Source organism: Fringilla coelebs, assembly GCF_963513975.1.
Source record: "Fringilla coelebs genome assembly, chromosome: 6".
Taxonomy (NCBI): domain Eukaryota; kingdom Metazoa; phylum Chordata; class Aves; order Passeriformes; family Fringillidae; genus Fringilla; species Fringilla coelebs.
This window is the reverse complement of record NC_140034.1, coordinates 23,734,453-23,758,161: the sequence shown is the minus strand read 5'-3', so window position 1 is coordinate 23,758,161 and position 23,709 is coordinate 23,734,453. Positions and strand designations below refer to the sequence as shown.

At 43.2% G+C, this 23,709-nt stretch overlaps 1 protein-coding gene across 3 annotated transcripts; it reads right to left on the bottom strand.

The window, feature by feature from the left end:
• Positions 1-3,007: 3,007 nt before the first annotated feature.
• ENTPD5 (ectonucleoside triphosphate diphosphohydrolase 5 (inactive)) lies at positions 3,008-22,970 on the bottom strand. Of its 3 annotated transcripts, none has more exons than XM_084208428.1 (14): positions 22,904-22,970; positions 17,344-17,621; positions 16,067-16,146; positions 14,659-14,802; positions 14,241-14,316; positions 12,618-12,653; positions 11,694-11,782; positions 9,061-9,140; positions 7,785-7,846; positions 6,278-6,379; positions 5,300-5,440; positions 4,905-4,961; positions 3,312-3,427; positions 3,008-3,146 (listed from the first exon to the last, which is right to left on the bottom strand). In XM_084208428.1, the coding sequence occupies exons 2-14, from the start codon at positions 17,558-17,560 to the stop codon at positions 3,060-3,062; spliced, it is 1,287 nt and encodes a 428-aa protein (XP_084064554.1). In that variant the 5' UTR covers positions 17,561-17,621; positions 22,904-22,970; the 3' UTR covers positions 3,008-3,059. The 3 variants fall into 3 exon arrangements, with proteins under 3 accessions (XP_084064554.1, XP_084064553.1, XP_084064555.1); XM_084208427.1 differs by lacking the exon at positions 22,904-22,970 and adding an exon at positions 22,559-22,807; XM_084208429.1 differs by lacking the exon at positions 22,904-22,970 and adding an exon at positions 22,423-22,545.
• Between the last annotated feature and the right edge of the window lie 739 nt (positions 22,971-23,709).

The following is a 23,709-nucleotide window of genomic DNA, read 5'->3' as shown; positions in this document are numbered from 1 at the left end:
TAAAACTCTGTCATTCTTTCACCCTTTTCCCTGCCTTTCTCTTGGTGCTTTATTTAATAACGGTGTTTCTTGTGGAACCGGCTAGTCTTAAAGGCTCCATGGAAAAGATACAAGGCAACAATAATATCTAGGAAAGAAAACTATACCACAACACCTTGAATATTGTTAAAAATGCTTTAATTACTAAAATAGACAATTCAAGATATTGTGTCTTCGGTTCCAAACACCAGCCTCTTGCATTAGACATTTGCCACTCACAAAATTAAACAAAGCACTGCCCATGGGCAAGATAATCACATATGGGTGACCAGTATCAGAAATTAACATCAGAAAGAATGAAACCTAAGGAAAGAGAAGTTTTGAAGTGAAAGCTATTTACTTGTGCTTCTGCAGTCACTCATATTAGGCAGTTCTTGTTAGTGGCTGGCTCAAAAACATTACAAAGGAGGAGATAAAAATCAGGGCTGCAAGTAGAGCTCCTCTCATAAAAGGCTGCTTACTCTTTAGTTTAGGTAATAAATAATCTCATTGCACTAGGGTAAGTGTGAGGACTTGACCGGGTTGTCCAGATCCCCCCACCCACTTGGGTTCAGGTGTAAACAGCAGGGGCTCAATTCTGTTAAAAAGCTCTTTTAACAGAGCTTTTGTTTCTCCAATAACGGAAGGATCATGCCAGTAACAGAGAGCAGAAGTTCTGCTTCAGTTAATGAATTGTGCCACTGACAAATGAAGGCCCTGAGCATTCACATTAAATGCAACTTTGGTACTGGGAAGCAGATGCTACCCCCTAGCATTTGTAGTACCAGAGTCTAAGGAAAAGAATGCAGAAAAAACAACTTCCTCTGCATGGTACCCTTCTTCTAGCCCCTCCTTGCTTCAGACAAAACACAGCCCTCGAGCCCTCCTCAGGACTAGTGTGTTTGAAGGGGCAGATAACACTACTGCTTCTCCGTTAGGTAGAGCATCCCACCTTCAAAACACAGCCTCACTGCTGCCAGCTCTTTGCCCCAAGATCCAGTAAGAGCTTATCATAGCACTGGGCACCCTACTTTGTGTTTTCTGAGAATACAGAAATGTTCACTGAAGACAAAATGAATGCATTTGCAGTCACCTTGTTCTGCAGACCAGACCATATACCAAGTTTTGCCAACAGTAGGAAGAGGAATAAGAAATGTTTACGGTTGAGAAGAGGCCGCAATTACTTTCTTCATGAAACTTCCAGAGAGGAAGGAACAGAACTTTGGTGTGACACAGGAATTTCTCAGTGTGGATCTCAAACAGATTCTGGTAAGGAGTACACATGTAGGATGAGCATGTTCTGTTTCAAAAAAGCAGCCTAAATTTATGGCAAAGTGTCAGTGAGGAGATAAGTATGGATGGCTCCATCCGCAACCCTTGACTTGTTGCTGATTGAACTTGTTTAATCAAAAGCATGCCTTGCACCCTTGTGCTGTAAAACCTGAGATATGAGAAGTGGTAGCTTAATCAGCCACAGGCAAACTTGCACTGCTAACTAGAGGAAAAGGACTAATGTTCACAGTAAGGCAATTTTCTAAGTCCCCAAACCCTCTGGCAAGACCATTGAAGACATGAGTGCACAACTTCCTCCCCTTGCTGGGAATTACCAATGATTTTCAAATCCAGTTTGCAGAGAAGGCAGCCTGAGGGCAGTCTTTGGTTTGACAGAAAGGTGTTTTAGAGCAACTGCAACTGGGACAGTTGGGTAACTGCAACTGCCCAACAGGGAAATGTCCATCACAAGACATCAGTGGCTAGAAGTTTCCCTTAGTCACACGAGTAATACCTCTTTGTTGTGATGGGGTAAATTCACCTGTACCTTACACATTCCTTGAAGAGGTGAAGACAGTGGCAAGCTGCCAATTATTTAATGGAGTAGAAGAAGTCTCTACATCTGTTTTTACTTAGGGCAATGGATGGGTTTCAATAGGGAGACCACAACTTAGAGCTCACTCCAGCAAAAGGGACAGTGGTGCTCAGACATCTCGCTGGCCCAGCAGGTCTTGCCTGCTGTCCTTGGGAGAGCACCAGACTTGACTCTTGGATAAGCACCACCTCAGGTCAGGTGTCCTGAATCAGTTCATACAAGAACCTGAGGAGCACCAGCAGCAGAGGGAGGAAGGCTGTGGGTGTGCCTTGCTGAGAGCAGAGAAACAGAACTGGCTCTCACAGCAAAGTGAGCTGTCAGATCAGCAGTTTCATCTGACTGCAATCTCCTTGTGGGTGGAATGTGACAAGCTCTTCTTCTGGCAGTTGAGTTTCAATAGCTGGCACTGCTACCTCGTTGTGCCAGCACAACTATGTGTTATGACTACATGATAAATGAATAAATTTATCAAGTCTGATAGTCAGATGTATGGTGTAGCTGCACAGACTTGGAAAGGGCAGCAAAACTGAAACACAGGCACACATTCTACTTATGAAATGCCTACTGCCTAGAAAAAAATGCTTGGTAAATTACTATGTTTTAGCCAACACCTTTCCCAAAATCATGCCCCAAGTTACTTACAGCAGGCCCTTCTTGAAAGACTGGAATATTCTTGCCATGTATTTGCTAGGCTAGCAGCTGGATTTTTGGAACACTGAGGTTGGCAGCATCCAGAGTTGTTCACTTTTCTCTGCATCACTGTTGATGCTACTTCTCATTTCTGTATTTAACATCTCACAAGCAAATTTAAGTTTTCTATGTTTAAAATAGAAGGGGGTGGGGGAAATCATGTGTCTGTAGTCTGCCACCACATCCAGGAACTCTGTGTTTCTAACAAACTTGCTGGTGAAAGCTGGTTTTGAGCCCCTTGCTTATTCTCTGCTGGAGTTTAGACGTTTTGACTTTCTTAAGGCAGATTCTGGATCATTTATGGCAATCACAGTTATAAATCATACTCTCATTAGGCACAATGCCAATCCAGGGTAAGGAGCTGTCGTATATTTTTGGTCCATGTTCTGCTCTGTGACCAGTCCAGCTGAACACCATACCTGGAGATTGCTATTTACTTTCTCAGCATTTTCAGAAATGCTGAAGTCCACAGCAGTATCACAAGTCAGTAAGTCATCCCCAGAGACTGCAGCAGGTAAAAGGTAGCACCCAAAGTCCAGCTTGTCTCTATGTTGTTTACTTTCTTTGTCAACTATAAAGGAAGAAAAACAAGTTATTCCTCACAGTTCTCTAGATTCCTAAGTTGCACAAATGACAGCAACTACATGTTACAAATCTTGAAAGATTCAGTAGATAATTAGTCAGAAAAATGAACTAATGCATGTTAATCAATAGGGATTTAACTGGTTTTTCTCACCTTTAAGACTGTGTTGTCCCTAAATCCAAAACCTTCCTTTAATAAAGCAGTGATGTAAGTGAGATCCATGCAGAGGAAAGGACTGGCTGAGTTGTACCTCTCCATGTTATCACACACTAAAGAAGGAAAAAAGAAAAAAAAAATATCTCAGCAAAATAAGAACTTTTATCCACATTGTACATTTGAACTGAACTCAAGCCAAAGCTTACTAAAACAAGCCACTCTCTTCTATTAGTGGTTATGCATGACACATGGTACATGCTACAGAGCTATTCTACAATGCTGGAGAATAAACCATATAGTACATCCACTTTCTCTTAACTCCATCATAACTACATCTTTTATTACAGCAACATAATCCACACAGCTCTTTTGAAGAACCTCTGCTCCACTGATAACTAGCAGGGTGTTAGATGACTTATTTTCTCAAGAACACAGCATCACTTGTTTTCATCATCTCTCCTCCATGGATGGATCCAGTTATGGATTTCACCTTCTAGGATGGCAGTTTATTTTATGTTTTCCAACCACACTTGTCCAAGGAAATGGAAGAGGCTATTGCCCAACCAACCACTCCTTTGCTGCAGCTTAGTCAAGATTCTGTAGTCAGGGTGACAGTGACTGGGAAATGTATTTACACTAAGCATCATTTTCTAGATCTACTGTTGCTGCCCTGTTCTACCACCAGCAAGAGCAGAGTTCACTTCCTTCTAAGAAAAGATGAGCAGCATCCTTCTACTATTGAGATGAGATAGAGAAGAATTAGTTCAGGATCACAGAATTGATGATCTGATGGTCTACAGCTAAGTAAGTGGTTTGATAATGTTAGGTAAGATCTTAGCTACATCTTTGGAAATAAGCTCTCTCACTATCTAGGGAAAAAATAACAACCATCCCACACTCAAACTTTAGAGCCTAATCCTCCTATTCAAAATCATCCAAGTTTCCAGGGAGATTAAGTTTAACTGAAAAATAATTAAAATTTAGGCCTTATTTTAGGAAAAAAAGTCAGTCCTGAACTATGTAATTAAGCATCTTCTGCTGAAAAATATGGTCTTATTGTCTTGAGAATGATCACAGTACAGAGGTAACTTGCTTTTAGCCATCAGCAGCCAGGCAAGGTGGGAGCTCTTTATCCACTGGAGGTACAAAACTATAACAAGCATTCAGGAAAAAAGACAGGGGGAGGTAAAGGAATGTGGAAGAAGCTGTCAGACTTAAAAACCCTCTCCCTTCATTTTGTTAGATATTAAATAAGATTTAAGGTGACAGACTTACAGAATTCAGTGCTCTCAAACTCAGAGAGTTGCAGTTTGACAGATGCTCTTGATGCAGCAAATTCACTTTCTTTTGTGGTGACTATGAACTATCTCCTTCTGAACAGACCTGTAAAGCCACCAGCCCCTCCCTGCTCTATCAGTATTGTCTTCTGCATTAGTTAGAGTCTTTGACTAATAAAAGTAACATGACAGGTGTAAGTTAAATAAAGCTTAAATAAATTTGCTTTTCTTCCAAGTCACATTATGTACTGCCTACACATTCATATTTTTGTTATTTTTTGTCCAAACCAGTTTCCCAGCTCATGACAATTACCTTCTTTGGCTTTTCTTTCAAAATCTCTTACTTCCAAAACACCTCCATGTTCATAATCTGAAAAAGATGTGAGAAAACATCATCATAGACCTGACAGCATCTGAATTCTTTATCCAAGCTGACCCTAGAATGCAACTCGGGGATCCTGCACTAGAAATTAGACCTGCTTGGAACAGAACACAGAGCTGCAGGTGTACCTGGAGCCCTGAGCATATTTCATGTGCTGAACACCAAACTGCAGTGACAGATAAATGTCATTCCCTCGAGGCATTTTGTGTATTTCCTCTTTCTCAATAACATTCCCTTCCTCTGCTCCCCATGGCTCCAGCCACCAGGGTTCCTCTGGCTACCTTCTGGAAGACACGCTCACATGTAGTAGGTTATCCCAAATTTACCGATTAGGTTGGTGTCAGCTGCTCGATCATAGTAATAGGAGAAAGCATAGAAGGAACTTCCACGAATCTCCTCTGGTTGGTGAAGTTTCCCTTTGACAACCTTGAGTACTTCCAAGTAGCAAGGCTTGAATCCTGTTTCTCCTGTCAGGAAAAACAGACTGGGTGAGCCAAAGAGCATATGCAAGAGATGGAAGAAATAGTGGCAACAGGATGAAAAATTAAAGAAGCAGAGATTAAAGCATAAGAACAAGAGTTTAGCTATCCCTTCTGTAATCCAACATGGCATCTACACACAGGCAAGGACTCTAAAAGCCCCTCATCAAGTAGAACTGGTTTGAGCAGATCACTGCTGTGTCTGAAAGAAGGGCCACACAAACTACTTCCATGTCAGGCAAAACGCCCATTGATATGTTCTGTGGCCAGCAGAATCTTCTACATTTGCTGCCACTTGTTAGATAAAACCCTGCTTTCTCTCCCCAGCACATTGTAATTTTACCAACTGGCTCCACACACACCAAATCTGCAATTCAGCTCTCATGTCCCCAGTCTGTTCAAGTCCATGATGGCAGTAGACTCACCCTCTCTACGCAGCACTAGAGACTTATTATTATTAGAGACTTAAACAGTTCCACAAGTGAGATTAACAGGTAGGCCAAAATGCTTGTACCCTAGCACAAACAGAATTTTTGCACTTTGCTCAAAGCCTCAAAAATACCTCTCTTATTTGCACAGTTAATTCTAAACATCTCCTATAAAGGTATGATTTGTAATAAGGGATCACAGGCAGAGGACAGGGTACAGGTCAGCTACTCTTACAGCTTCAGATTTTAATCTGGATTTCTCAGAAGTCAACCTTTGGAACTGGACAGATATCCTTCATATACCAATCATCAGTTAACTGAGGAAATATTTGACAAGGAAAAACTCAGATTCTGGAGATAAGACTTATTGTAAAAAAACCAAGTCTCCTTAATTTACCTTCTTTGTTGCCGCCATACTGATACTTCACTCCCCCAAAGTGCCACTCTGCCTCCAACTGCTTTGGCAAACAAGAACTGCGGAACATTTGTCCATCCACAACTGGAAAGAGAGCAGAGAGGAGAGTTGGGAAGCACAGAATTTAACACAGGTATAAATCAATATGCAGAACCAGAAAAGGCAGAAAGATCTTCAATACAGTCTTTAAGTGAAGTACAAAAATCTGAATTGTGGATGTGGCACTAACTGATTACAAATTAAGGACCAGACTCAAGTCTGGAAAAGTTGTGTCTGTTTTGTCCTGCAAACAGCAGAGCAACCAGGCTTGTAATTTCTTAATGAGATAAATGGTACAAGGGTATCTGGATAGTGGCTATTCACCACCAAAGACAGGAAATGAGAGGTGATAAACACACAGATGCACAAACCCTAATGACAGCAGATAACCAACACAAAGCAACTGAGCAATGGAGACAAAACCTCCTAAGACAGAGATCAATGGCCACTGCAGGATCCACTGAATGTACCTTTGAGGGGTTCAACCAGAAATACTGTAACTGATAAGAAGAAAACATGATTATTGCTGCACACACAGGTCTCACAGAAAAAGCAAACTTCTAACAGTATGCTTGAGGCAGACTCTGGGACAGCAAAATTTGCTATGGGATGCTTCGGGAAAGGTTCAAAGGCTGGGAAAAGGGGGAATTAAGGGATCAGAGAAGTGCAAGTATGGCAAACCAGAGGGGACTATAAAACAAGACAGTCACAAGTAAGCAGGCAGCTGGTCCTTGTGCTTTTCTGTCTGAGCCTTGTGACCAATCATTGCAGTCTGTCCCAACTTCTTCTTAATCCCTACTCCCAAGTATTTTTGATTTGAGTACACTCCAGGAATTATCAAGTCCATCTAGCTGCCAAGTAAGAATCCAGAGGTGGAAAGATCCCAGGTCCTGGCCAGAGACTAGACAAAAGGCCCAAGGTCTGGGTGAGAGACTGGAAAGACTCAGGAATGTGAGTATGCACTCAGGTTACTGAGTGAGAGCACGTGATGTGCTCCGGGGCTTCCATCTAGACTAGGGCAGTGCATACAACAGGTCTGGGGAACAGCACAGGCCAGGCAGACACCAGAGGGGCCTAAAAAGTGGGTTTGGCATAAGCAGCAACCCTAAGGAAAAAGATGTGTTCATGCTGCTTATGCTTCTGTGGATGCTTGTAAAACATCCACAGATGTGTGTGTGGCTGGCCATGCTGTTTGTATGCTCCCACAGGTGCATTTCTGGAATTTGCACTTGAATGTCACTGCTGGCTGATCTCAAAAACAGGGAAAAGCAGCTGTCTCACAAGACAACCCCTTAACAAGTGGTAGCTGTTTTCAGACAAATAGATACCATCAGAAACATAGAAAAGCACAGGATACAGAAATGAGCACACATAGGAAGTGGGCTGCTGACACAAGGCTAAGTCTAAACATCTCTTAATAAATCTTAAATGTTTTAGTATATGAACATACCTTCCATGTTCAAAGCTCCAAGCGTTGCCAGTCTTGCAGCTTTTAGTCCAAACCCCAAATAGCTGTGAACAACAAAGGACAGACGTTATAGTCTTGATTCCTGCACATCTTTTATGCTTTACCCCTAGCCCTCTTCCTAAGTCCTGGAACACACAAACCAAATTTCCTTCCTCTGATTCCCAAAAGGCTTCCTCTCTAAAACACAGCTCCCTTTGCCAGAACAACCCCGAGGGCCAAACGAGTGACACAAGTGCAAGAAATACAAAGAGCTGTAAAATGGGTGAATCTAAAACTGCAGGAAGTGGTTAGAGATGATGTGGCATTTATACAAGATGATCATGAAAAGCAAAAAACCACCACCTTAAAAACGAGGGAGGAAGAAGGACATGTGCTGAGTGCATAGGAATAGGGCAGCCACTCTTATGTAGCACACACACAACTATGTGCTCTTAGGCAAGAGAGCAGAGCCTCCCACAAAATAGGAACTGTGGCTTTGTGTGAAATTCACCTGTTTTGACTCCACAGGTAACGGCTACATTCATTATAAGCTAGAATATGAACAATGCTTATGAGAATGTCATCACACATTGCAGCAACAAAGCTAGATTAAAATCCTGTTGACTCTTTCATTCCCATATCAAGTGCCCATTCCCATGGCCCCTTACCACTTTTGTCATGTCATTTTAAATGTTTCCAGGATATTCAGAGTTAAACTAACCTCCAGCTCTCTCTCAATTTTTAGGAGATGATTTTTGAATCCCAATTATTTTAGGTGATCTAATGGACTGTATCAATGACTACAGCAATTAGTTACATCAGCAAATGTACAGAGTAGGAGAGGATGACTATTAGACCAGCTCTGCTGTCAAGTAAGCAGATTCTCTAGCAGGCTGAGATGGTAATGTTCACTCCATTAAGTCTCAGGAAATCCTCTTTCCAAATGTCTGATTGTTTTTAGTTCTGACTACTGGCACAATATCTACCTTTCTGCTTGTTTCAGAATATTTGGCTTGAATCCAGTAATAAGAATTCTTTTCCTTAAATATGGGTTCACAATGCTGTCCCTTCCTTTGACAGACTGCCTAATATTCCCTTGCAGTGACATTGACCATGATCCTGGAATGTTTCCAGCCAGCTAATGTCATGTTCCACTTCTACTGTTCCATGCAGATAAGTAGTAAAAAAGTCATGGTCTCTGCTGCTGGAACCAGGATGATGTGGCTGTTAGCTCAGGGGCTGATTTCCCCAGTGAAAATAGCAGTCTTTTGCTCCTCACCTGTGGGTATAGAGCTTGTACGTGCTATTAAACATTTCAAATGAGGTAACAAAATCCTCGGGGGTTTCCTTCAGAGTTTCCTAGAAGTTAAGTAAAAGAAAAAAAATGTTTTTGCTTATATTATGCAATAAAGAATAACCAACTTTAATATAATATCATAGTAATATAATACCCATACAGTTTACTGCACACTCATCTGATCTGCTTTGAAAACAAAGTACAGCTTTCCAATGCTGCCACTGCTGTAATATCTGCAGCTTTTAACACTGATTTTATTTATATGCATCTTTGTGCTACTTCAAGGTATAACAGGGAAGCACAACAGATCAGAATGAAAGCACTTTCTAATTCAGGTAACCTGAATTTTTCCAGAGTACTTACATGTCACTCGACATGTAGAGAGTCTCCATCCCCATTACCAGAAATCAGCTGCACTACAAGTGCTATGAACTTTCTGAAGTCACACTAGGCACCTAAACTGAGGTACTCAGAAGAATGAAAAATACAAGGTATAGGCCCCATTTTCACTGTGTCAAATCTTGCTGGTGCTCAAGGAAACACTGACCACTCACTCCCAGTCTTAGGGCTGCTTCACCTAAAACAGCCTCTTGTCTCACCACCTCTACTTTTGTCCTCTCAGTTTGCTCTCTGTGCCCACCTCCATCCCACTGGTACCTGCCCTAGCTTCCTGACAGACTAACTCAGACTCTTCTGAGGCTGAACTGCTTCAGCAATCATTTACTGATTCTTTGTGTCCACTCCCTAAGCTCTCAGTCTGTTTCTGTCTCTCCTCTCCTCATGGCCTCATCCTCCCACTCCTTGGCTCTGTGCACTTTCATTCACTTTATCATCCACGGTTACTCTGGGCCAAGCAGCAAAATCTCTGAGAGAACTGAAGCTGCACAGTCCTGCAGTTACCATGCAAGCAAGGAGATCCAGATCTGGGATATTTTTTCCAGAGTCCTAGACAGAAGCCTGCTCAAAGCTGAAAGGAATTTGACAGTATTCAGCTTGAGCTTATCCTGAGCAAATACAAATCAAAATTTGTTGAGACTTGTCACTGTCACATCCTGGGCCTCATGCACACAGACTGCCATATTTTGAGTTCTGTTTCTAAACCTTACATCACAAAAGCTGTTTAAAGGAGAGATCCTCCAAAAAAAAAATAGTTTGGAGAAAACAATTGTCTTTTTTTATGCCCTACTTTCACAAAAATGAGGCAGACACCAGACAGACAATTTCATAATTACTATGATTGGTTTTTAGTTGCTTTTGGCTTTAGCAATAATGCCATGAAATTAAAATCAGCTCCCTGCAGTTGTCATTATATGTTCTCTATTTGCTTTTAATTCATATTTAGTTAATTAATCTCTTACAGTATTTTGTTCAAAACGAATACAGGAGCAAGTGTGTGACTGTCTCAGATTGCAGGAAGGAAAAATCTCCACTGCAAATCATAGGGAGGTATCCCCACTAATTCTGTCAGATGGGAAAAACTCCCAAAAACATACTGAACTTATTTATTTGAACTTGACAACACAGGTGAGAAGCAGACATAGTGTACAAGCGTGAACCTTGACTCCACACTGCCCTACAAATTCACACCATGAGTCCTAGCCAGCAGCAAACACTCCAGGCCTTTTCCTGCAAGGCTGGGAGGGGACATTTGAGTCCTGAGCTGCAGTTCAGCCTATTTCACGGTTCTATTTATTCTCCAAAACCCTGACATGCAACACCCTTTCCTGTTGGTCCAGTGCCCACTTTAGCAGGTGTTATCAACACAAAACAGAGGACAAGCCCACAGTAGACTTGAGGCTTTGCTGAACTGGATAAGGTTGCATGTCATGTTTCAACATAACACACATTTGCAGAATTAGAATATCCTGATGTGAAAGTGTTTTGTAGCCACCAAACATCCTTTGATAATCTCAAGTTCTATAAAAAAAAGTTAAAGAAATGACTCCTTCAGAAAGAGTGACATAAACACATCACAACATGAAGGTACAGAATAGGTAATTTTCTCATGCAAATTGCAGACTTGGGTCCCAGTTCAAACTGTTTCTAAACAGCTATAGAACTACTAAAAAATCCAGCAGAAGTGTCTGAAGGACAGAGAGCAGAATGCTCAAAAGGAATGAGAAGAAACTGATAAGAAAACAGAGAACTGACTGTGCTGCTATTAAAGAAATTTACCCTATACAACACTCCTCCCCTCCAAAACTTAGTGAAGCTCTGTTATCAGACTCAAATGGGAAAAAAAAAAAGATAGACCAGCCCTTACATTTCTTCTAATATTCAAGAATACTACCTAGAAATGTTCCACATTTGTTGAATATACAGCAATATCAACAATTATGAGGCTTTCCCAGCCTGAGTCTAGAAAACAAAAGCTGTTTCTTTTTGGTTTTACTCATTTGCTTTCTTTTTATTTCCTCATGATTCAGGCTCCTTTGTTTGCAAGTGCCTATCAGCCAGCTGCTGATCTCAAAGGGAACAGAAATACAGAAATTCTGCAAACCATGGATGTTCTGCTTGTGCCACTGCTGCCAAAGTGGTACCACAGAGTGCAGCAGTGCTCAGGTCTCTCCACCAGCCTTGCAGTCCCAACCCACGCACTTTTAACCACTCCTCACCTCAAACCGTGGCAGGAATGTGATTTGGGTTGAGGCTCCTCCCAAGTCCAGAATCCCAACAGTTTGCTGGTTCTGGCCAGACAGCTGCCCTGCAAACAACACCGTGCTCAGAACAGCCCCAAGTGCACAAATGCTCAAATGTAGACACTGTGTGGGTGTTCAGGCAGCCACCAGGTGATCACAGCAATACAAGGAGGGCTGAGCTGCCCTTCAAAGGAAAAACCTCAGAGACAACAGCAGGCAAACAGAAGGTATTATGGAATGAGACACAGACTTTCTTCCTTGGATTCCAATCTCTCCTCCAAAGAGACAAAAGCAGATAAATCTCCAGGTATCAAGCAAAAGCAGAAAGTAAGAGACAAAGTATCTCCAGCAGAAGACTGTCAGGGAGAGTACACAAATTTTGTAACCACCATATAGCTGCGCAAAAGCAGTAGGGGAAGGAAGGGCAGTAAGAGCTAAACCAGCTATTATAATTCTCTTCATCCAGAGCAGCTTTTTTTCTTGCTCATCTATCTACTAGAGTACTGATTTTCTTTTCACTAGATTGCACTCCCAGCAGCTCTTAGAGCCAGTAGTGCTAAAGCACCATGCCCTGCAACACCACTGCAGCTGCACAGCTCAGGCTGGGGTGAAGAACACTGCAAGGCTTTTTTCCCCCACATTAGCAGCACCCCTCCCCAAAGCATGCTAGGGAAACCAGCCTGCCAGTGCCTCCAAGATCTGAGTTAATTCTGGCACCTTCAGCATTAAGATGTCTCCTTCTTACTACTCTAGAACACAGTCTGCCCAAGGCATCCATTGCTTTGGCACCGGTGAGAGAGCAGGCAGGAAAAGCATGGTCAAGGCAGAGGAACTTAGGGTGATCACCTCCACAGAAGGTACTCAAGTTCAAGTTTAGAGTAGTTATACAGAATTTATTACCTGTCAAAAAGTTCACAGTGATCCAGGCTAAAATTCCTGCAATGAGTGAAAAAAAGAAAAAAACCAAAAACAGTCACCATTAAATACTCCCACAATCTCCTGCCCACTGTTACCAGCCCTCCACAGGTTATTTATTTACCTGGAAGTCATTACTAGCTTAACCCAACCACCCCAGACTTCAAAGATTAATTAAAACTCATAATTAAATTACATCATGCATTATTGATTCATACAAGTCTCATGAGCTGAAATAGGTAGGACTTTGTAACATCCATGCAACTGCAGCATACATAAATCATATCTACTATCCAAACAACACACAAAGAAGTAATGAGCTGACACAATGCACAAGTTCTCTTGGGCCTGTTTTTGCAGTCCAGCATTTCAATAATCTGAAAACTGCATTCACACCACTCTGTGTTTTAATCTTAAAGTTTCTATAATTACACTACAGACAGAGCAGCAACCAGTAAAACACAAACAGCTCCTTTGACTCCAGTGGCTTGCTTGACGCTTACATGATTCTCACCCAAACACAGGCAAACATGTGACAGTAGAAGAGGCAGGGATTTTAAATAAACTTGGCAGGCTACCCCATGTCTATTATGCCTCACTGGTCCTGCCCCCTGTCAATAAAACAGTTCTCCCTACTGTAGAATTCACCCATTAATCCATAGTGACAAACGATGCACTTCTCAAATACTTGAAGACTTTATGATACTTCCCCTTTTCTCTTGGCCCATGTGGAAAGATTTTGTTCTTTTATCTTCCTCCATTTATTAGTTGTTTAAGAACTGTGATAACTCTTGCTTTCCTTTAACACCTTCAAAGTGGCAATTTATCTGCCATAAGGAAGAGTTCTGAACTGAACATTACATGATAGAATGGCTCTTTTCATCAGGCACCCATACAGATGATTATTACTTGCCTGCTCTCCAAGGTAGTATGTCTGGATATGTAGTCAGAATGTTACACTGTTTTCTGCACTGCAAAATCATTGCTCACTCCAAACCTACAATATATTTCACCTTTTCTTGTATTTTACAGCACTTGCTTGCTACTTTACTAGCAGAATTTTTCCCAACAGAATATTTTTAACTTACTATTTTATTATTTAGTTATCTATTTTTAATACTTGCCAATTATCCTTCATTCTCCTCTAATATTCACAATCCTCCCAATTTTAGATTGCAAATTGATGAGCTGATCATAATAGGTTATTTTTAATGCTAATATTGCAGAATTTACAAGGCATTTTCCATAAACTTCCCAGCTTGCTATATATTGTCATGTAGCCTTTCAGAGGTGGACACCACCAGTTCCCTGGAGCAGGTTTCAGCTGGTCAGCCTGCATCAGGCAATGCTTATTGTTGAGACAAAGTTTTGATATGAAACCTGTGAAATCTCTCTGTGTATCTGCATTTTTAGCATTTGCAACAGGTGACCAAGTAATGAACGGCACCTCAAAAAGGCAGCATTGCATTGTTTCAAACAGGACCAGAAACCATTTATTTTTTTCTGTTTAGTTTAGGGACCATTTTTCTTTCCCTCTCATGTTCCTAAGATACCCCTCTTTTTCCCATATCTCTTTGCTTTTGCTTTTTACCCCTCCTAAAAACATACCTTCATGAGATCCATCCATGATGCCAACACTGTCCTCTGGAACCAGGAATGGTGATTCCTCAAAGACTTCTTTCACCTGAGGAAAGAAAGTGATTAGATTTCCTGGTCTTCAGAGACTTGTTCTGCTCTGAGGGTGACAAAGTTTTGATTTAGCAGGAGAAACTAAGAAAAGTGTGTGGAATAGGGGCTAAGGAAGAAAGAAAAGAACTATTGTAGGTCTCTCTCTGTGCCTTCCACCACAGCAAGACACAGGATTCCAGGACCAGACAAGACACTCTGTGAGTTTTACACTACCGTGGGATTAGTCTCTTTTCAGAGATGAAATTCTCTTATGCTAAATAGAACAGAGAACTGAATAAAAAAATGAAAAGATGAAACAGGGAGAACAATACCATGCATCCAAAAAACTTAGTGCTACCTCTGAAAGCAGAGCCTGAGCTTTCTCCTCTGACAGCAAGCGAAGTCCGGCCGTGGCTTTTAGCACTACTGGGGTCTTTTTCCAGAGATGGGGTGGCACAGCATCTACAGCCATGTCCAGCAATGTTTTGACAGTTGCAGCACCCTAAAAGGAAAAATATGCTTTTGATATGGTTTCCTCCTACAGGCCATCAGAGACTAGGCCTCTCAGTTTCCCTCAAAACTTGTGAGAACAGTATTCACTAGCAGAAGATACCCACACCTAAGATAAGCACAAAAACCATGCCAGACATCTCATTAGAACATTAAACAGAATGTCTGCACTGGAAGGAAAGGTGTATTCACAAATATATTTTAGGGAAGATTTATATAATTGTTTGTGGAAGGTATTTTTTTAAAAGGATGGAGGGAGGTGAGGGAATTGATTACCTGACAAACCTAAACATCTTGCAGTCTGATGAAACTAAATGGTGCAATTACTGACTGAGGCTACCAAAGCAAGGGGAAACATCTGTAGATTTCACTAAATGCAACATAAGAATTCCAAGTGTGTCCATAGCAAATATTGTAATTAAAATGCCAGCTGTGCAATGGTTACCACACAAGGTACAGACGTCACTGCTGGCTCTCAATTATTTCCACTGCTCTAACAATCACAGTTTGGCATTAGCAATAAACATTCTCCTGTGAAATGCCTAGAAATTTCTTTTGGGCTGAGTTCTCCTCTCCTATCTAACAAACAAGTTTTACTCAAATCATAGGTGATCTTATAAAAGTTTTTTAAAAATCCCAAATCCATGCACTCTTCCATAAAGCGTCACACTCAAATTCCTGTAGCATGGAATCCAACTGAGCAAAATGAGAAACCTGAAACTCCACAATGCTAGACCCCAACTCCAAGGCTGCTAAAGCACACAAAATAATGGATCTAATCTACCATTTCTCTGGCACCTCCTTTAGTTTATGAAAGAGCTTCCTGTCAGCACAGGGGGTCTGGAAAATGGCAGCTTACTTCAGAACTGAGAAAATTATTTCTAAATGAGACAGAGTATGCATTTACTCATATTTGGGGTAGCTGTAGAGAAAATAAACACTGAATATGGATGCTGCTAGAGACAAAAATCACTTTGCCTTTGAAATTCCCAAAGGCATATAGTCTAGTTATATAAACATTTAAGCAATTAATTAATCCACTGCTCCACTGATGAAATATGTAAAACACCAGGTCCTATTTCACCACGTTGAACTTAACTTACAAAAGTAGAGGAACGGGTTTAGAGAGACAGCAGCAGAGCTTTCACATTTCTTCTTGACTTTTTGCAATTGCAATCAGTAATACTTGAACTTGGTAGAATATAATGATATAACAGAAGCACGACCAACTCCCAGGGAATGAAGGCCAGTCCTACCTTTTCAGGCTGATCAGCATATGCAGACAGACCTGGCTTCACAGACTCAAAGATTTCCCCTTCCACCTCTGGAAGGTTTTCTGCACAAATAAAACATTACATGATACAGTCAACAACTCAAATCTTATTCTGTAATTTCCAAAAGGTTGCCCTCAACTCCTGTGAAGTGACTATCCTCGATTCTCCTTGCAAACAAGATTATTTCCCTCCTGAAAAAAGCCTTGTTCCTTTACTTCAGGAACATATTTAGAGAAACTTGCCCTTGTACCCTCCAAGTTCACAAACAATTTATTAATAACATGTTGTTATAATTAAAAGTATGTTCATTTAGCATTTGTGAACTACAGTAAGTTACAACAAGGCAGCACAACTGTCACCTATTCTTAATAAAATTTCTTTCCCTTTCTGTCCTTAAGTGAATTGTGAAATACTAGTGCATATTAAAACACACACCATCAATTCCCAATTATCCTTAGGTCATTCATCCAACTCAGACAGAACAGAGCTGACTGTGCTCAAGTACTTGGCTGAGAAGCCAAACAAGTTTGCCCACAGCTCCCAGAGCAGTCTGGGTGTAGACACTATCCCTGAGTATTGCACACTGCAATCCAGGCTGAGTCAAACACAACTGGACCTTGGACCAGTCCTTCCAAACCACGGATGAAGTCATGCACAGACACACAAGTACCATGTCCCAGCAACCAGCCCTCAACCTTTGCAGACCTGCTGGCTCACTGTACCCGAGCTACTTCATCCTCCTGAATCCTGTCACACGTGCAGCCAAAATCGGGCACCTCTGCACCATGTGAGCACCAGATACACTGGAGTGTGGTGCATCTCAGCACACTTCTCCTGGAAATGGCCCAGACCTTCAGTACTTAATAACTCTCTAATTTACTGACTTTATTTTGCTACAAAATGTGACATAAACGTATGCAGAATTCAAGTATCTCTTGACAAAATGTATGGTAACGTGCAACCTGACAAAACCAACATAAGTATCTTTTCATCTCAAAGAGATATTCCTTTTAAGCAGCTGCATAGATGAAAATGTTTGAAAATTTAGAATTCTCCAGTATACCCAGAATTGTATCTCTGAGACTCAAAAAGGTATTTACATGGCAAAACACCATGACAAATGGACAACAAACACCTGCAGGAGGAACATTTGAAGGACAAACTGTAGAAATCTTCAGCTGCTCCCAAATGCTGAGCTGGCAAAAAACAAAACTGTTTTGAGAAGTTGTAACCTAAGTCAGCATACATGGGGGTCTTACCTGGGCTCTTCTGCACAAAGGTGTAAATATGAATACGGGTTCCAGTGCTTCCTGCGTCAAACATGATGCCATAAAAAGTGTTTGCTTTGGCATTTATAGGGCACACATTAGGTGGAAAGAACTCCTGAAACCACATTTCCCTGTTTGAATGTGAAAGAACAAAGGGCAAAGAGGAAAATGCCAATGCTACAAGGATGGGAAGTCTGGAAGATGCCATCTTGCCAGGACCCCTTGAGGCTGTCAAGCACGTATCAGCAATCACAGGGCTGCAGAAGGTCCTGAAGAGTTAAAAAAAAAAAAAGAAAAAAAAAAAGAAAGAAGGAATGGAAATTACCAAGAGCTCTCTCCTTTAAAACTCTGTTAAAAAAGATAATAAATAAACCATTCTTGTACACGTACATTCTCCCTTTAGGTGCTTTCCAATACCTCATCCACAAAGAGTTTATTGCACTTAGTGCTACAATTACATCTAACTAATTTGCTCTTTCAGAGCAAAGGTCTCTCCATTTCCCAAGTGCAGAAGAGATGGAGTAGTTTGCTTTCCAGCATTTCTAGTTTTGACTTTTAGACAATTTCTTTCTCTTATTTGTCTTGCAGATTTTCAATATTCAGAGTATCCAGTACCTCCTCCCAAAAGCCCAAATATTATCTGAAAAGCAGCATTGCCAGAGGGGAACTCTGGGCAGAATCACTTTAACATTTACACACTTGAGATGCTGTGGCAGAACACAAGTATTATTCAGAGTCACAAACAAAGAGAATTTCATCTCAGGCTAAGAACAGCTGCTGGGAGAGATTAGCACACAGAGAGAATGAAGGCATATCCTTCCAGCAGTATCCCCATCTCTGAGAAAAGCCTGAGCTGCACCAGAGGGGCTGAACTGAAGTGCACCTGAGCTCTGCCTCTCTGTATTTTTTCATATTTTTCTTTTCTTTCCTTTTTGTTTGGTTTTTACTTTTAGAATTATAAACAGCAACAACAAAAATATCATAGCAAAACCCACACACTCTCACAAACCTAAAGCGGTTGCCCCAAACACTCAGGTTGCTTACAGAGCTTCTAACAACAGCGTCCCACACTGTTACACAGCATTGGATATCATGATACAACTACATCCTCCCTTAACACCTATCCCTTTGCACGTGTTTTTCCTGAGATGTGCTAATAAAAGACATGGGCACAGAAAACATGGGGTGCCCAGGTATAAAGGAGGACAATATCCAGGCATCTTTAAGAGCAGAAAAGAGCATGTGGCCAGATGTCCCACCATATGCAGTATCGCCTACACACAGAGCACTGTGCGTGCAGAAGGTGCAAACAGCTCCTTATCACTTCCCAGACATTGGGAACACAGGCATCCACCCACAGCACCGCAGAGCCTACTTCATATGGCTGTTCCTCAGCTGTGCCCAAGGCCCCTGCCCACTGCTTGCTCTTCCATTTGGCTGTCTTTTAGCAACCTGCTCAGCCCCACCATCTTCATTCTCTTGACATCTTCACTTGCTGTCTCTATCCTACATTTATTCATTCCTAAGCCCCCTCCCTTCCTTTCTCTGTATGTTTACTATAGCCTTTATTTCCTCACACCTTTCTCCCACACCCAAAAAGCTCACTTATACTCCACTACCTTTTATCCCAGATTCAGCCCTTGTAAGGCTTTTATTATTTCCATTCTTCACCTTTGTCCCCAGTTACAGCTAAGGGAGATTAACTTTTACCCATTCCCAGCAAAAAACCATCACATTCCTCAGGCATCTCTCTAACTCACTCCAGCATTCAGCTACGTCTAGAGTCACAAAGTGCACAGCCCACTGCAGATGGGTAACCCCACCTGTCTGCTGTGACCTTTATTTTTTTTCCTCTTGTTTCAAATAAATGCAGAAATGCAGGCAGAGACTCCTGATCCTCTCTGCCTTAGAAGCACATTCTGAAAAGAACTCAGCACAATTCCACTAGCAGACAACAGCCCTGGCCAGTGTCTGTGACAAATCAACTCCAACTGCAGTAATTTCTAAAGTATACAGATTTTATGTGGAAAGGAGTAAATAGGTAGTTCTGTAACAAAGTGCTCTCCTAGAGAGGCTTGATGAGAAGTGCCAAGCAGTTTGGCAGTTTTGCAGCTAAGGATTTGTACTAAGATGCAGCTGGCATTACCCAGGTTTGCTTCATCACAGCAAGGAGGGCCACTGAAAGTCCAAGCAGCTGTGCTGTTTTAAGAGAACATAAAGTGCCTTAGTAAGAGCCACCTTCCAGCAGGTTCAGAGGTGTTCTTGTTCTCATGCAATGTAAGGATTTTGTTTAATGAACTGTCACAAATGCAACCCAAGCACCTGTCTTAAGAACAAACTCCAGAGTCCTATTACAAACAGCACATGTGACAGTTATGTAAGCCTCAGAATCTCTGATGATCCGAAAATATCTGAGCAACTGCCATCATTAACTCATACTCTCCTTATCAGACCTATGAGAAACTCAGTCTCACATGAAATTCCCCCACAAAGCTTCTCTTCTCTATCTCTTCTCAGATATCCTGCACCACATCATACTTTCTGTTTTCTACATTTCCCCTGACTTTTCTTGTTTCTCTTATACTTCCAAGGACAAATAAAACCCCAACAAAGCAACAAACTTACAACCAATCACCATGACATTTTATTTTTCCTCTCCCTCATTAAGAATGAAAAACGCACACTGAGCCCCTTCAATGACTGGTGAAGTCCATTCAATCAAGAACACCAGCAAAACAATGTCCACAAGAATGACAACAGATGAGAGTAAGAAATCAGAGCAAGAGAGAGAAGTCAGCAGAGCATAACAGAAATGGAAAAAGAATGTGGAAAGACAGAATGGAAAGTGTGGAAGAAAAAAAACAGGGTAGAAATAGACAAGACTTAAGTTATTGAGAAGGAAAAATATTTTCAAAACAGTTCCTCTCAAACAACTTAGAAGTCCTAGCTGGTATCAGAACTCAAGAAGGTAGAGAAAATTAAGAATAAACAGAAAGGTGAAAACAGGGTAATTGCTATGTGAGCACAAGCTCATTAATGCAATCAAGCAGTTCAGCCAGGTAAAGCCTAGAGTTCCCCATCAACAGGCTCAGTTACTGTCCTTCAAAAGGAGCAGTAATAATCAGCATTGACCACGAGCACGTTTGGCACACACCTGAAGCAGGATGGAAGCAACAGCTGTTCCACTCCAGGGGCTCCTAACAAAAACCACCTTCAGAGCACCATGGCAAGAGACACTCTGCCTGCACTTCGCCACCTCTGCTGCCAGCTAACAGGAGTGCACTATGTATCAGGCAGATTAGAAGGTCATGAAGGCACATCAAATACCAATCGAGTTGTTTTATTCAAATTTGAGTTTATCATTACTCAATACAAGCAGTGAAACATGCTTATATAACTACACAGGATGAATTTCAAGAAGTTGAAAGTTAACTTGAGTTCAAGTTAGTAAAACATTTACACAAAAACTACAGTTGACCTCCACATCCCTGAGGCCTGAGCCAGCAAAACAGGACAAAACACTCATTTCCCAAAGCAGAGAAACACGTGTAAATGTCATCTGCACACAGCAGATTTTACGTGCTAAATGAAAAAACTGAAGTACTTCCAATATAAAAAATTTGGGAGCTATGCAAACTGTATGATCCAGAAATACTGGGATGTTCCAAGACTGAAAGCATGAACAAGAAGAAAAAAAAACCCAACCAAAGTCTCCTTAAACAACAGAAGTAAAAACTATACCATAATAATAACCAACCTTAAGACAGCAAAACATAACCTTACTTAGAGCTCACCATACACAGAAACACTGGTAATTTTCAAGACAAGAAATGTTCTATACTCGACTACTTCTGACAAAATAACACACAAAACACAAACCCCACAACAGAAGCATCTCCCTGTAAAAATGAATGTGATCTGAGGGGAGGGAGAAGCAGCGTACCAGAGATACACAACAATTTCACTTCTGTTTCCTAACATAATATTGGGAAATATTTGGAGGCACACAAAAAAAAAAAAATTATAAATATTAATTATATAAATACAGGCAAATATTTTACAAAAATAACTATTTTAGGAAACAAAATTACAGAATTCAATTAATATTCTTCCAGGCTGAAGCACACCAGAAATCATTCAGAATGAAAACTCTTCTGTGCTAAAACAGTAACAAAATCTGTTTTCCAGATGAGCAGCTCTTAGGGTCACAAAATCTATTTCCCAGATGAGAGCTTTAACACTTAACACTCATGACGAAATAAATACTTTTTAACCTTTTTCTCCCCAGGAAAAAAAAAAAAAGTAACTACATTTCTTTCTGGAGTTACTTTTATCTATTGAAAGAAAAATAGCTTTCTTGGATTGTTTTGACAAAAACTTAAGCTTCTTAAAGTACACTGTTTAGAAGACCCAACAGAAGGAATAACTGAATTCAAAGGCAGAATTTCCCAGTACTTCCATAAAAATAATGGCACATATACACATAAATTTTCGGTAAAATTCTGGCTCTAGAGCTTTAAACTCCAGGGAGAAAAAGTAGAACCAACTCACAAACATGCGTAATCGGAAGTTTTAATCTTTCTTCCCCCGTACTGAGGCTCCAAACACACATTATTTATTTATTCACATTTCTGGCCAAGTGGGTTTTCAATTTTCCTCTTTAATTAGTCCAAGGCAGCTTTTCCAGGAATCCGCTACCCCGCGCTGCGGGCAGCCCTCCCGCGCGGCGAACGCGCACCTGCGGGGCTCTAACGGCACTTTTCCTTTTCCTGGCACAGCCGCTATTCCTGGAAAACAGACCTTGGCTGCCGGCAGCCTCGGGGCGCTCCGGGCTCTGCCCGCACGCCAGGCTGGGAGCGCCCCGGCGCTGGCTCCCGCAGCCGCTCCCCGGGACTGCCCGGGACACGGCGCCCCAGGGCCCCGCTCGCCGCCGCCGCCCCGGGGCTGTTGGCTCCGTCCCTGCCGCGCATCCCGGCGCCAGCGCGTCCTGCCTCGCTCCGTTTCCCACAGCTGCGCCCTACACCCTGGCCGTGAGCACGCCCGGAAACCTTCCCTACCTGCCTTCCCTACCTGCCTCCCCTCTCCCCGGGCAAAAGCCCCCGCGGACCCCCCTGTGGAGCGCGGCCCGGGACCCGCAGCTCTTCCCGGAGCCGGCGGCGGTGGCGCTCGGCAGGAGCGCCCGCAGGAACGCCCGTCCCCTCCTCACCGGCCGGCCGGCGCTATCACTCGACCGGGACGGGGCGTCCTCCCGCCCGCCCCTGGGGATAACGGGGACGCCGGCGCGGCTTGAGCGCGTCTCCCGCTGCTGCCTGCCCGGCCTCGCACCCAGCGGAGCGCCCTCCCGGGACGCCGGGACCGAGCGCGGCTCGGGGGCGTTCACCCAGCCCAGGAGCAGCGGGACGGCGGCCGCCCCGCGCGCGCTCCCGATCCCGGCGCCGTTGGCACGGGGGGGATGGGGGGGAGGGGGGAGACGGCGGGCGCGCGGTGTCCATGGCAGCGCGCGGACGCTGCCGCGCCCCTCCCCCCGCCCCCGCCGGCTGCGCGCGCTCACCGGCCGCTCGCGGCGCCGCATCCCGCCGGCTCCGCGCGCCGCGTCACCGCTCGCCCACGTGACGCGCCGCCCGTCGCGGGAGTTGCGCGTGGCGGGCGCGCGCCGCCCGGCCTCCGCGGGAACGGGCCTCCCTCCCGCCGGGCCCCGCACGCCGCTCCCGGCGCGCAGCCACCGCGGCGCAGCTCCCGACGGCCGGGCCTCCGCCGCCGCCGCCGCCGCCGCCGGGCGCGGGCGGGACGGCGCGAGCTCCCCGCAGGCAGCGCCCGTCCCGCCGGGGCCGTGGTGCGGGGCGGTAGCGCCCCCCGCGGGCGGGCAGGCGCCAGGCGGGTCGGGCCGCCGCCCGCCGCCCGCTCCCTCCCGCCGGAGTCCGGCGGCCGGGGCTCCCGCCCCGCTCCTTCGCGAGGGACCGCTGAACACCGGAGCGAGCCCGGCGGAGCGGCGCGGCCGTGGTCGGGGCCTTCAGCCCGCCATGGCCAAGGAGACGCTGAAGCGCTTGTTCAGCTGGAAAAAGGAGAAAGCTGGGAGGGAATGTGCTGGATTTGCTCCTTGGAGGAGGCTTTAGAGAAAACAGAGCCAAACTCTACTCAGAACACAATGAAAAAGAAGCCCTATGTTGTGGCTCCCATTTGCTCTATCACAGATTCTTTCACTTTACCTTTATTCCTACTTCTCTAAATCCAAGTACCAAGCAAACGCCTTTTACATATAGAAAATAAACTCAAAATGGAAACGAAAATTCAATTATTTTAACATCCTATTTATTGAACAAGAAGATACAAAGCTGATCCCCAGACATTGATGAGGTC